Raw genomic sequence first — 12929 nt, forward strand, 5'->3', positions numbered from 1 at the left:
AGCCTTTTCTTCTTCTTCTTTTTTTTTAATGTTTATTTATTTATTTTGAGAGAGAGACAGAGAGACAGAGAGAGAGCAGGGGAGGGGTAGCGAGAGAAGGAGAGAGAGAATCCCCAGCCTTGACTCAGGGCTCAGTCTCACAAACCATGAGATCATGACCTGAGCCCAAGAGTTGGATGCCACCGGCTGAGCCTCCCAAGTGCCGTGTAGCCAGCCTTTTCTCAGCCTAAGAAATACTTCTCCCCAGGTTGCCTCCCATCCCAACAGTGGGGCCATCCAAAGCTTACCTGGAAGGAAGGGGATGATTCTCTGCTTGGGGTCCTTCTGGCCACCTTCAATGGGAAACTTATCCAAAAGCTGCATCTGAGAAGCCAGACAGACAGAGGTACAGGATTCAGAAGACTGGAAGAGCCCTCAGAGTCCCTTCCCCATTCCACTCCACAGCTCCAGGGCCCCACTGCCCTCACACGGATGAGTGACACCTCAATCTCCTATTTCACAGACGATTAATAAACCACATGGGGCATGAGAGAGAGGAGGCCAGAGCTCTCTATGCATCAAAGGGGTGTCTGAACAATCTCAAGGAGGCGTGGGGGCATAGAGAGAAGTATCTGAAGATGCCCGCTCTTGAAACCAGGGTAGAGACCAGCAGGCTTTCCAGGCCAGGCTACAGGTGGGGTTTCCAGAGCCTTCCTTGGGCTCAGCTTCTTTCATATGTTATCTGCTAGGTGAGCCCTTTAGCCACTGGCCATCTCAAACCATCCTGGGCCAGCACAGGGGAAGGCCCCACCTGATACTTCAGACAGACCACCCACCTTCCAGAACTGCTCTGCAGAAACAGACTCAGATGTTATTTTAATTATAAAACCAAACCCAGCCCGTTGCCCCCACGCGGTAAGACCCCCTCCTCCATTTCCTACCTTCCCACCCTGAGATTGCTGCTGTTTTTCCAGGGACAGACCCACCGGAAGAGTTTCCAGGGTTCTGGAGGAACAACTATTTTTTTCTTCTGCTATTCTGGGCTGAAATTCTGCATAAACTGGAAAAACACACAGGAGACAGGATGGACGAGGCCACAGCCCCTGTGTGTGTGGTTAATCTTCCTTCCAAGGCACAGGCTGAAGCAGAATGACCAGGGCAGGATCTAGCCCTGCTGCCCCAGCTGTGTGACCCTGGGCAAGGCATGGAAGCTTGCTCAGTAGGGCTTCAGGCCCCTCCTTGGTCAAATGAGGAAGATCAGTCACATGATATCCGAAGTCCATTCCTTCCTTCAGATATTTATTGAGTACCTACTTAGAGCACTGAACACCAAAAACATGGCGAGAAAGAAAAGCAACAAAGTCCCGGCTTTCAGGAAGTTTACATTCTAGTGGAGGGGAACAAACAGTAAACAAACAAATATGTACTGATAAATGTTATAAAGAACAATTAAGCTGGGTAAGGTGTTGGAGCACAACAGAAGTTGTTCCTTGGTATGGCGTGCTGAGAAAGGTCTTAGGAATCAGATGGCAATCTGGTAGAGACCGCAGGAGGTGGGGAAGCAAGCCACAAGGAAGGGAGAGAATGCTCCAGCAGGGGGAACGGGAAGTGCAAAAAGAGCCTGAAAAGGCCAGTGTGGCTGCTGTGGAGTAGAGCGAGCAGGGGCTGAGGTACAGTCAATGAGATCTGAGAGGTGGGCCGTATCACTGGGAGGACAGCTTAACTTCACGGTGGTGAATGAGCCATAGGGTGGAAGCAGGATACCAGGCAGGAGCCTAATGATGGAGGCTTGGACCAAAGTGCCAGTATGAAGGTGGCGAAAGTAGTCCTGTGCTAGATTTCACACGTGTGCATGCACCTGCGCTCTTTCCCATCCACTCCACCCCTCACCCTCACCCAGCACTAACACATGATTTCAGGATGCTCTCTTGCACAATCATCATCCAACACACACAGGCACGCAGGCTATTTAGAGCCCACACGTGAAGGGCGGGTCATGGTCGGATTCGATTCAAAACAAGACAGAGACTGCACCATTATTAACTTTCACTTCCTGAGTACAGACTGAAATTTAACAAAAGCTGGCTCATGAGTTTTCAAACCTTAATGTTGTAAGTCTATCTCTCAAACATCTAATAAGTGCCTACTTCATGGAAATATACCCACCGGGACACAACACTATAAACCTGTACTTAGGATTTTTTTCCTTAATTGATACATTTTCAAACAAATTCAATACCCAGTAGAATTCCCATTTTCTCCTTTTCCCATTTTTCTCACCCATATTCTGTTCAGTACATTTTATTTCAGTATCACATAAAAATTCATGTTCACTGAAGGGAAAAACCAGAAATTACAGAAGCAGTGGGTGATCAAAAGGAGAATGAGAATCACTCATAATTCCTCCCCTGGAAAAAGTGACATTAATGTTTTAGGGTATATATCCTTTCCAGACATTCTTCCATGCATGTAAATAAAATAAGCTCAACACTCTGACATTCTATAGTGAACATTTTTCCACGTCAATGAATACTTCCATATCAGCACCACCATAACTAACTGCAACCTAGAATTTCGGTCTTTGGATGTGCCATAGTTTATTTATCTACCCTCCTACTGTGAATATGTAGGTTGTTTCAGACTTTACCATAGGTAATCGTGCTAGAGGAAACCTCCTTGTCCATGTGCCTATGCACACTTCCTTACTACTATTTCTATTTTTTGTTTCATTTTGTTGGAATCTGTGCATATTTAGAGGTGCCTTAAATCTTTTCTGGAAGAAGACTGAGAATAAATTGATGGATAACTAATATGTAGAGGCCAGGCCTACGGTCTCTCTGAGCAATGGCTCTATAGAATTTCTGAGGAAGAGTACAGAGATGTCTGAGAAGGAAGGCAGGCCCAGCAACGCGCCCTGGTGTGGTGTGGTCTGCCCTCACTGAACCGCTCTTGTCCTGAAAGACGGTGGCCCGTGCCCAACAAACTGTGGGATTAACCCAAGTTGGGGCTCGAAGAAGTTAGGCTCTAAAAACTTTAGTGTCCTGTCAGCTCTGACATAGACTTGTTCTCTGATTCCTAAGATTCTGAGACTCTCACTCAGTGCACGGGGAATATGGGGCCAACGGGAGTGAGTAGGGGGCAGGCAGGGTTCATGCATTCATTCCTTTCCTCCAAAAACATTTGCTGTGCACTTCCTAGATGCCAGGCCCTCTGTTAGATGCTAGAGATAAGTTATAGTCTTTACACTACGAAGCTCACAATCTAGGTGTAGAGCAGGGCATCACACCTTCAACATGCGTATGATGTACTCACCAACCCGTGAAAAGGTAGGTTCTGATCCAATAGGTCCAGGCAGGGGCCTGAGAACCTGCATTTCTACCAAGCTCCTAGGTAATGCTGGACCTGCTGGCCCGTGGACCGTACTCACTGCACAGCTCTAGAGGTGTTCTGCCTATGTGACAGTCACTAGCCACGTGTGGCTGCTGAGCGCTTGAAATTCGGCCCATCCAAACTGAGATGTGTAGTAAATGTAGAATATACACCAGGTTTCAAAGACTTAGTGCAAAAGAAACGTGAAACGTCTTATTAACAATTTTTGTGTTGATTGTATATTGAAATGATAATATTTTGGATATATCATGTTAAATAAAAATACTTTTAAAATAATTTCACCTGTTTTATTTTATGTTTTTAAGTGGCTACTAGATAATTTAAAATCACACATGTGGTTCATATTATATTTTTACTGGAGAGGCTCTACTGAGGCAAGATGGTTCTCAAAGTGTAGTCTAAAGTCTGCAGATGCCAGAACCATCTTTGGAAGGGGGGGGGGTGCGTGGTGTTAGTTAAAAATGCAGTTTCCTGGGCCCCATTCGGAAGTTTGTGAGGTTTTGCTGTGGTGCTAGAAATAGACAAGCAATTTCTGGAGTGACAGGGAACAGTGAGGATGTATGAAAAGGATCCTGTAGGCTCTGAAGGGGGAGGTCAGGGAAGGCTTCCTGTAGGAGATGAAGCCAGCTTTGTCCTGGCAGAGTCACATTCCCTGGGCCTTCCCTGCCAAAGAGCAGTGAATTGCCTCAGTGGGTTCACGTGTCTCCTGGAAGGCAGGGGTCATCTAACAGCCCCGCAGATTTGAATTTCCCCTCAAAAGGCCTGTTGGAGGATGCTTTGCAGCTGGCCTCTCTCCCCCTCCTCCTTCTCTAACACATTTTCTACTTTCCCCTCTCTGGCTTAGTCTGGGCCCTCCAGAGGCCAAGACAAACCCATCTGCCCAGAGTACTGGGTCAACGGGTCCTCTCCAGAGCCATGAGTGCCCAGCAGGCCTGCACCGCGCCTCCCCAGCCCCCAGGAGCTGAGTCCAGCCACACCTGGCACCAAACCCCACCAGCAGGGCCGAGCCACAGAGCCTCAGCATCTGCCCTCCCTGTCATCCCCAAGGCCCAGCGGCCAGGCAAAAAGGAAACACCAGCTGAAGGTGACATTTTCTCTGCCTACAGGTCACCTTTCAAAGAAAGCAGATCCCCTGGTTCAGACTCCAGAGCAAACCAAGCAAAGGCGGCCCAGCTGAGTTTACTCGGTATTGAGGGCTTGCAAAGCTGCGCAGTTCGTCATCTCCGTGCAGGCACAGTATGGCAGAGTGGTGGGCAATGGAATAAACATCTGGGCCATGTGTGATATACAATCTGAATGTCACCCCCCCCCCATGCCCTCCCCCCAGGAAGCCAGGCAAAGTGGGTCTGTAGCCTGGTCAGCACCCAGGTTTCAGGGCTGGCTTTGACAGATTAAAACACTCACATGGAAGGCTGAGGGGGCTGCCTCGTGTGAAGAGGCCTGCCCAGGACTGAGTGCGTGGGCAGTGAGGCAGGAAGGCCCCGCCCAGCCTGGAGTTCGCTTCGGCCACCTTTTCAGGCAGGAAGTGGATTCCCCTGTCACTCCAGCAAGGGCTTGACTCAGCTGGAAGAAAAGCAGGGCCCACTGCCAGGGTCCTTCTTAGAGAGAGAGGTGTCTGGCCAATGCAGCTCTTTGCAGCCACATCAGAACCTCGCGGCGTGTGGAGGATGCTGGGCTGTTTATCTAAGGGGTGGATAGTGTGAGAGATACAGAGCAGCTCAAATCCAAGAGCTGGCCCAGCCAGGGAAGCTGACTCGGCAGCTCTTCTTGGGCAGGGTTGAGCAGCAATAAACACTGAGGAGAGAGAAGGGTGGGCCCGAGCCCAGCTGGGGCACACGTGTAACCCAAGAGGCCGACTCCTCACCCTTCCGCGAGGGTGGGGTTCCCGGCCACTCCCGCTCTGGGGCTCCAACCCTCAAGCCTTAATCCTGTCACCATTTCCAGTTCAGGAACAAAGGGGACATTACCACAAGAGGTGGTGGGTTTCTTAACCTCCCCTCAAAAAGAGGCAAGGCTACCTAGTATCACCGGGGACCATGAAGGATGAAGGGAAACCTTAGAACTGGTTTGTCCATTCTACTAACTGAGGGCTTATCAGTCCCTGGGTTAGATGCTGGGGACACAGCAGGAGGATCACAGAGACAGAGAGGGACAATAAATAGCAATACGTGTGGCTTTTCTTAAATTTCCCATCCTCTGTGGCCTGAAATGTACTTTCCCCTTCCCTTCCTTCACTGATGGCCTTATCAAGAGGCATCTGCTCTGGAAACCCTTCCTTGACCATCCCAGACGCAGGTCACCACCACCTTTCTTTGAACTCTAACAGCATTCCTGGTTTGCATTCCCTATTAGAGTACTTCACCCAGACTTTTGTGATTTTTTTGGTACAAGTTCATCACATTGCCCCAGAGGAAGCATACTTCCCCTTGAATGGTTTTGGTACCCTGTAGAAAATCAGCTCATCATAAGCATTTAGGTTTATTCCTGGACTCTCAATTCAATTCCTTTGATCCATACATCTACCCTTCTTGTCGTCCCATACTATCTTGATTACTATAGCTTTGCATTGTTTTCTTTTTTGATTTTTTTTAATGTTTATTTATTTTTTGAGAGAGAGACATCATGAATGGGGGAGGGGCACAGAGAGAGGGAGACACAGAATCTGAACTGAACTCCAGACTCTCAGCTGTCAGCACAGAGCCCGATGCAGGGCTCAAACTCACAAACCACGAGATCATGACCTGAGCCGAAGTTGGATGCTTAACTGACTGAGCCACCCAGGCGCCCCCTCTTTTTTCTTTTTAAGTTTATTTATTTTGAGAGAGAGAAAGCATACACATGAGTGGGGGAGGAACAGAGAGAGAGAAAGAGACAGAATCCCAAGCAGGATCCACACTGTCAAGGCAGAGGCTGATGCAGGGCTCAAACTCAAGAACTGCGAGATCATGACCTGAGCCAAAGTCAAGAGTCAGGCACTTAACTGACTGAGCCACCCAGGTGCCCCAAGTTGTTTTCTTTTTAAAGGACTTCATTCTTCAGAACAGTTTTAGGTTTTTAGCAAAATCGAACAGAAAGTACATATAGTTCTCCTATATCCCTTGACCCCACACACTCCTGGTCTCCCTCACCATCAAAATCCCAGTCCAGAGTGGTCTATTTGTTACAACTAATGAAACTATATTGACACATTACTCTCACCCCAAGTACATAATGTAAAGTAGGGTTGCTCTTGGTGTTGTACATCCAATGGGTTTAGACACATGTATAATGACATGTATCCATTATAATCTATCATATAGAATAGTCTCACTGCCCTAAAAATCCTCTGTGCTCTTCCTATTCACCCCCTTCCTCCTAACCTCTGGAAATCACTCATCTTTGTACTGTCTCCATAGTTCCACTTTTTCCAGAATGTCATATAGTTGGGATCATATAGTATGTAGTCTTTTCAGGTTGGCTTCTTCTACTTCTTCGACATGCATATAAGGTCCTTCCATGTCTTTTCATGCCTTGATAGTTTGTTTTGGTTTTTAGTACTGAATAATATTCTACTGTCTGACTACTACAATTTATTTATCTGTTCACCTACAGAAGGACACCTTCATTCCTTCCAAGTTTTCATGACTATGAACAATGCTGCTATAAAAATCCCTGTGCACGTTTTTGTGTGGACCAAAGTTTTCAACTTATTTGGGTAAATACCAAAGAGGGTGATTGCTGAATTGTATAGTGAGAATATGTTTAATTTTGTAAAAAATTGCCAACTCTCTTCAAAGTGGCTGTACCATTTTGTATTTCCTCCAGCAATGAACAAAGGTTTCCATTGCTACACATCCTCACCAGCATTTGGTATTGTCAATGTTTTGGACTTTCACCATCCTAACAGGTATCTAGTAGTATCTCATTATTATCTTAATTTGCAATTCCCTAATGACATATAATGTTGAGCACCTTTTCATATGCTTATTTGTCACCCAAATACCTTCTTTGCTGAGGTGTCTGTTCAGAACTTTGCCTATCCATTAATCAGGCTCTTCATTCTTATCGTTGAGTTTTAAGAATTCTTTGTATATTTTGCATAACAGTCACGTCAAATTTTTGAAATATCTTTTCCCAGTCTGTGGCTTGTCTTGTTATTCTCTTGCTATGTTAAGTTTTGAAATCAGGAAATGTGAGTCCTCTCCTCCAACTTTCTTTTTCTTTTTCAGAAGTGTTTTGGCTATGTGTAGTCCCTTGAATTTCCATGTGAATTCTGGGATCAGCTTGTCAATTTCTGTAAAGAAGCCAACTGGGATGTGACAGGAATACATGGGCAGAATCTGCAGATGGATTTGCGGAGTGCTGCCATCTTAGCAATATTAAGTCTTCTAGTCCATGGACATGGGATGTCTCTCTCATTTATGCAGTAACATTTTTGTCTTAAAGTCCATTTTGTCTGATATCAGTATAACCATTACAGCTCTTCTGTCTTCTAGTATAACATTTTAATTCCTTTAATGATTTTTTTCACTATATTTTTTAGTTATTTCTTCATAGTTCCCTAGGGCTTATGGTATACACCTTACCTTATCAGGATCTACTTTAGGTTTATAACTTAGTTCCAGTGAGATAAAGAAACATTAATCCTATATAACTACACTCTGTTTCTTTTTTTTGTACTAGTATTATTATATACATTACATTTATATATGTTATAAGTCCAATAATTGTTATAATTACTAGTTACAATTACTATAGTAGCCCTAGACTGGGACCTGGGGGGAGAGGGAGCCCTGTGTTGACGGCTACATACATCAGCTGAGATTGGGTGGGGGTTGGGGGCGGTTGGGGGTCAAATGCCACAGACACTTGCCATTTTTATTGAAATTTAGTTTCTTAAATAAATGTTTCTCCATTTGCCATTTCAATTGTCTGTTTAGGATAATCTCCAGAGACTTAGATTAAAAAAAAAAAAAAAAAAAGAAAGAAAGAAAAGATTTTCATCATTTTTGGTTGTTTCACTAGGGAGAGAGCTCATTATACAGCCATCCTAGAAGTAATCTCCTTTCATGTTTTCTTTCTGTTCCTCCACCCCAAAGTACCAGGCCCAGTGCTGGCTACCCATCTGGGGCAGGGGTCATCACACTAGTGTCTCGTGGCTCTCAAAATTGTGGCACAACCCTGAACGTACACATGAAGATATGAAAACCATGGATTTGAGACTGGAGAGCACCTCTAAAACAATTACTAGCGAATCCTTTTGGGGGGAGGTTCAGCAGGGCCCTCTGTTCAAATGAAATATCAAACTTCAATACATAATTCTTAGGGTAAAGAGAGCCTATCATTCCAGAAAAACTTGTTGAAAAGACTATCTTTCCACCCATTAAATTCTATTGACTCCTTTGTCAAAAACCAATTAACAATATATGTGTGGGTCTACTACTGCTGGATTCTCTTTGCTGTTCCAGTGACAGATTTATATATCCTGACACCAACACCATGCTTTCTTGATTACTATAGGTTTTTAGCTAAGTCTTGACATCAAACTTTTTCTTCTTCTTCAAAATTGTTTTGGTCATTCTAGATTCTTTGCATTTTCAAACACATTTCAGAATAAATTGGTTAATTTCTACAAAATAAAACACGTAAATCCCCCCTGAAATTTTTAAAATTAGAATTGCATGGACTCTGTAGAGCAACTTAGGGAGAGTAGCTATTTAACAATATTGAGATTTCTAATCTATGAACATGGTAAATCTTTCCATTTATTTAGATCTTACCATTCATTCAGCAATGTATTGTAGTTTTCAATGCAGAGGTCTTGCACATCTTTCATTAAATTCATTTCTAAGTTTTAAAATTTCCTTTGTGATTTCCTTTTTAAAAAATTTTTTAAATGTTTATTTACTTTTGAGAGGGAGAGAGGATGAACGGGCTAGGGGCAGAGAGAAAGGGACACAGAATCGGAAGCAGGTTCCAGGCTCTGAGCTGTCAGCACAGAGCCCAAGGCGGGGCTCAAATTCATTAACTGTGAGATCATGACCTGAGCTGAAGTGGGACACTTAACAGAGTGAGCCACCCAGGCAGCCCCTCCTTTGTGAGTTCTCATTTGAACGTAGAGACCCAAGAAACTCAACCAACTTCAAACACAAGAAACAAAAGAAACTACACCAATTCACATCATAAACACATGACTCAAAATCAGTAATAAAGAGAGAAATCTTAAAAAACTGCCATAGGAAAAATATACATTACATTCAGAGGAACAAAGCTAATAATGATGGCAGCAGATTTCTTGTGGGCAAAAACACAAACAAGAAGACACGGAAAAGACTTGTGACATCTATGGGGCTCTGAGAACGTCTACCTTGACGACAACAATAATTCTGCTACACGTTTGGGAAGCTCAGTTGTGAATGAGGCCCAGCAGGTCCTCCACATCCACAATGCATAGATCTCTTCGTCTGTAAGTTGGTGAACAAATAATTGACCATCCAAACCTGGAAATTTTGAGAGCGGAAGAGAATGCTAGGAATAATTATGTCAGGATAACAGGTGTAAAACAGGACTTCCAGGACTGTACTGGTTAATGGGGTCATGTGATTTTACCCTACCTCTGAGGTCCCAGCACCTAGCATAGGTCCTGGTAGAAAGCACGTGCTCAATAAATGCTTGATAGTAAAAATAACATTTATTGAGAACTCTGTGTTAGTCGCCGTGCTAAGAATTTTCACATGGCTTATCTCATTTAATTCGCATATCAACTCTTTAAGGTAAGTGTTATTATTTTCCAGAGAAAGAAACCAACACACAGAGAGATTAAATAACTTGCCCAAACTAGCAAGGTATGGAACTGGGATTCAAAGCCAGGTATTCTGCCTTCAAACCCAGTCTCTTGACTACCACGGTCTGAATGAATAAATTCAGTGGAAGGAAGGAAGGAAGGAAGGAAGGAAGGAAAGAAGAGAGAGAGGAAGGAAGGAAGGAAGGAAGGAAGGAAGGAAGGAAAAGAATAAAAACTAAATGATTATTCTTATAGGTAGATGAAGTATTTGATAAAACTCAACATCCATTTATGATTTTTTTTTTAGCAAGTAAGAAATAGGAGTAAACTTCCTTAATCTGAAAATGTTTATCTACCAAAATAATCCCTAGGGAAGAAACTCTGGGACAAACAAGAACATTGCCACTATCTCTACGTCTCTCCATTATTGTACTAATGATCCTTGCCAAGGCATTAACACAAGAGAAATAAATGAGAGACTCAGAAGGAAGAAGTAAAACCATTAGTATCCACAAGCAATATGATGATATATACAAGATCAATGAGAACCTTCAAGAGATCCACACCTTGGGACTTTGAAAGGTTCTAACACCCTCATTAAAAAGAAATTAACCCCCAGAAGGTATAAAAAACTAAGCCCCTTTAATACAATTTTTATTTTTTTAATTTTTTTTAATTTTTTTTAACGTTTATTTATTTTTGAGACAGAGAGAGACAGAGCATGAACGGGGGAGGGGCAGAGAGAGAGGGAGACACAGAATCCGAAGCAGGCTCCAGGCTCCGAGCCATCAGCCCAGAGCCCGACGCAGGGCTCGAACTCACGGACCGCGAGATCGTGACCTGAGTCGAAGTCGGACGCTTAACCGACTGAGCCACCCAGGCGCCCCAACTAAGCCCCTTTAAAGGAGAAAAAAGGATGAAAAAGCTCTGGAGAAGGATGGTGGCAAGGGTTGCACCCCAATGTGGTTTGTACTTAATGCCAATAAACTGTACACTTAAAAAGGTTAAAATGGGGGGGGGGGGCCACCTGGGTGGCTCCGTCAGTTAAGCATCTGACTCTGGGTTTCAGCTTAGGTCATGATCTCACACAGTTCATGGGTTCAACCCCGAGTTGGGCTCCACTCTGGCAGTGCAGAGCCAGCTTGGAAGTCTCTGAATCCTTCTCTGCCCATCCCCTACTCTCTCGCTCAAAATAAATAAACTTTTTAAAAAATCTTTAAAAAAGAAGTTAAAGTGGTAAATTTCATGTTATGTATATTTTACCACAATTTAGAAAATTGTAAGTTTTATATTATGGATTTCTTACAATAAAAAAAAAGAGAGAGAGAGTGAAGATCTCCTGGATTTATGGCATGGAAAACCAGCGGGGCATGGACATGAACTAGAGAGGAATCACTGAAATTCTCTCGTTATCAACCCAGGAGCAGCCACGCAAAGAGCACTGAGCACAGCACTTGAATCTGGAGTCTGGGCTCCAAACTTAACCAGCTGACCGAGTGACCTTTTGCAAGGCATTTATCCTCGTCTATGCAATGGGGAAGATGATGTAACTCAGGAGGCAGATATGAGAGCCCAGACGAGATGCTGGGGCAGGCGTGTTCTATAAACAGAAAGGGGCTGTGCAGGCATGAGGCTGCATGGCAGTTGCTCAGAATGTTCCCAGGATGAGGTCAGATTGAGGGTGGGTAGACAGGAGGGATCAAAACCACTCTTATCAAAACCACTACAGCCTTTAGGGAACAGACCTCACATATCCCAGAAGCAGCATCCAGGGAGAGAGACAGGATGCAGAGCAGAAACATCCATCCTGGTAAGGAGCTGCCTGGCATTGGAGCATTTGGTTGCTGAGGATGGGCCCAGGCCATGCTGAAGCCAAAACACAGGACACTGGAGCACACCCCAACTTTGAGAGTGGGCCCAACCCTGCTTCCAAAGTCCTTAACGAGTCAAAGAAATCTTCCTTGACCATTTTTGGGAAAATATGCAAACCTTCGCTATCTCAAATCCTCCCTTCCCAGTCAAGCCTTTACCTTATAACATCCTATGCACTGATGAGTGTATTTCAGAAAGAGTGACTTACACTCATGGTCCCTGATCTGTTTGCCTGCTGGGAGAGCCACATGGACACAGGAGATTTACTTAGTACCATTAGATAGATGAGTGCCACCTTGCTGAGATGAATAAAGCCACAAAATGGAAGTTCAGGGCAGGATGAGATCGGTATGGCTGGGTGAGCAAAGCAGACCTTTCAGAGGAGGACACGGTATAGCTAGGCCTTGCAGAAAGGAGAGAAAGGCCTTCAAAAGGCAGGAATGGCAAATACAAAGGGTTGGCATTGGGAGTGTCAGGATTGCTAGATGAAGCAGTCAGATTGGAGTGAACTGCCTTGTTCATGAATCCCGGGGACTGCTGCCATGAAATCTCAGAGAAAGTGGTGGGATCCAGGGTGGAGGCCCCTGATCACTTATTCCAGTGATTTGGGGATGACCACACAGTTGGCAGTGGAGCAGGATAAGGGCAGATGCCTGGAGTGCTACTCCACAGGGCAATTAGGGCATCCTCAAGTGTCATTGGAAATGGGACATGATGGAGAGACGGTGTCATTTCTAGAACTCAGGGATGGTGCCACATGTAGTGGGAGACTCTGGGGTGGGGATGGCAGGTGAGATGCTCCAGATGCCTGCTCAAGAAATAATACTAAACTGCTATCTATAGAAGCTGGGTCTGGTAACTTCTTGGTTTGGCATGAGTTTGAGATGAAAAATCCAGGACAGGGGAGGAGGCTGGGGGAGGGGGA

General features: G+C 44.6%; 1 protein-coding gene across 4 annotated transcripts in view; it reads right to left on the reverse strand.

Annotated features, from left to right (window-relative positions):
• The window catches only part of SH3PXD2A (SH3 and PX domains 2A), a 235296-nt gene that overhangs the window by 144953 nt on the left and 77414 nt on the right, over positions 1-12929 (reverse strand). For all 4 annotated transcript variants that reach the window (XM_042907910.1, XM_042907909.1, XM_042907912.1 and 1 more), the window contains exon 3: positions 288-363. In XM_042907910.1, the coding sequence (XP_042763844.1) occupies positions 288-363 (76 nt within the window). The remainder of the gene's footprint in view (positions 1-287; positions 364-12929) is intronic.

The sequence above is a fragment of the Panthera leo genome, chromosome D2, assembly GCF_018350215.1.
Source record: "Panthera leo isolate Ple1 chromosome D2, P.leo_Ple1_pat1.1, whole genome shotgun sequence".
In the NCBI taxonomy this organism is placed as follows: Eukaryota; Metazoa; Chordata; class Mammalia; order Carnivora; family Felidae; genus Panthera; species Panthera leo.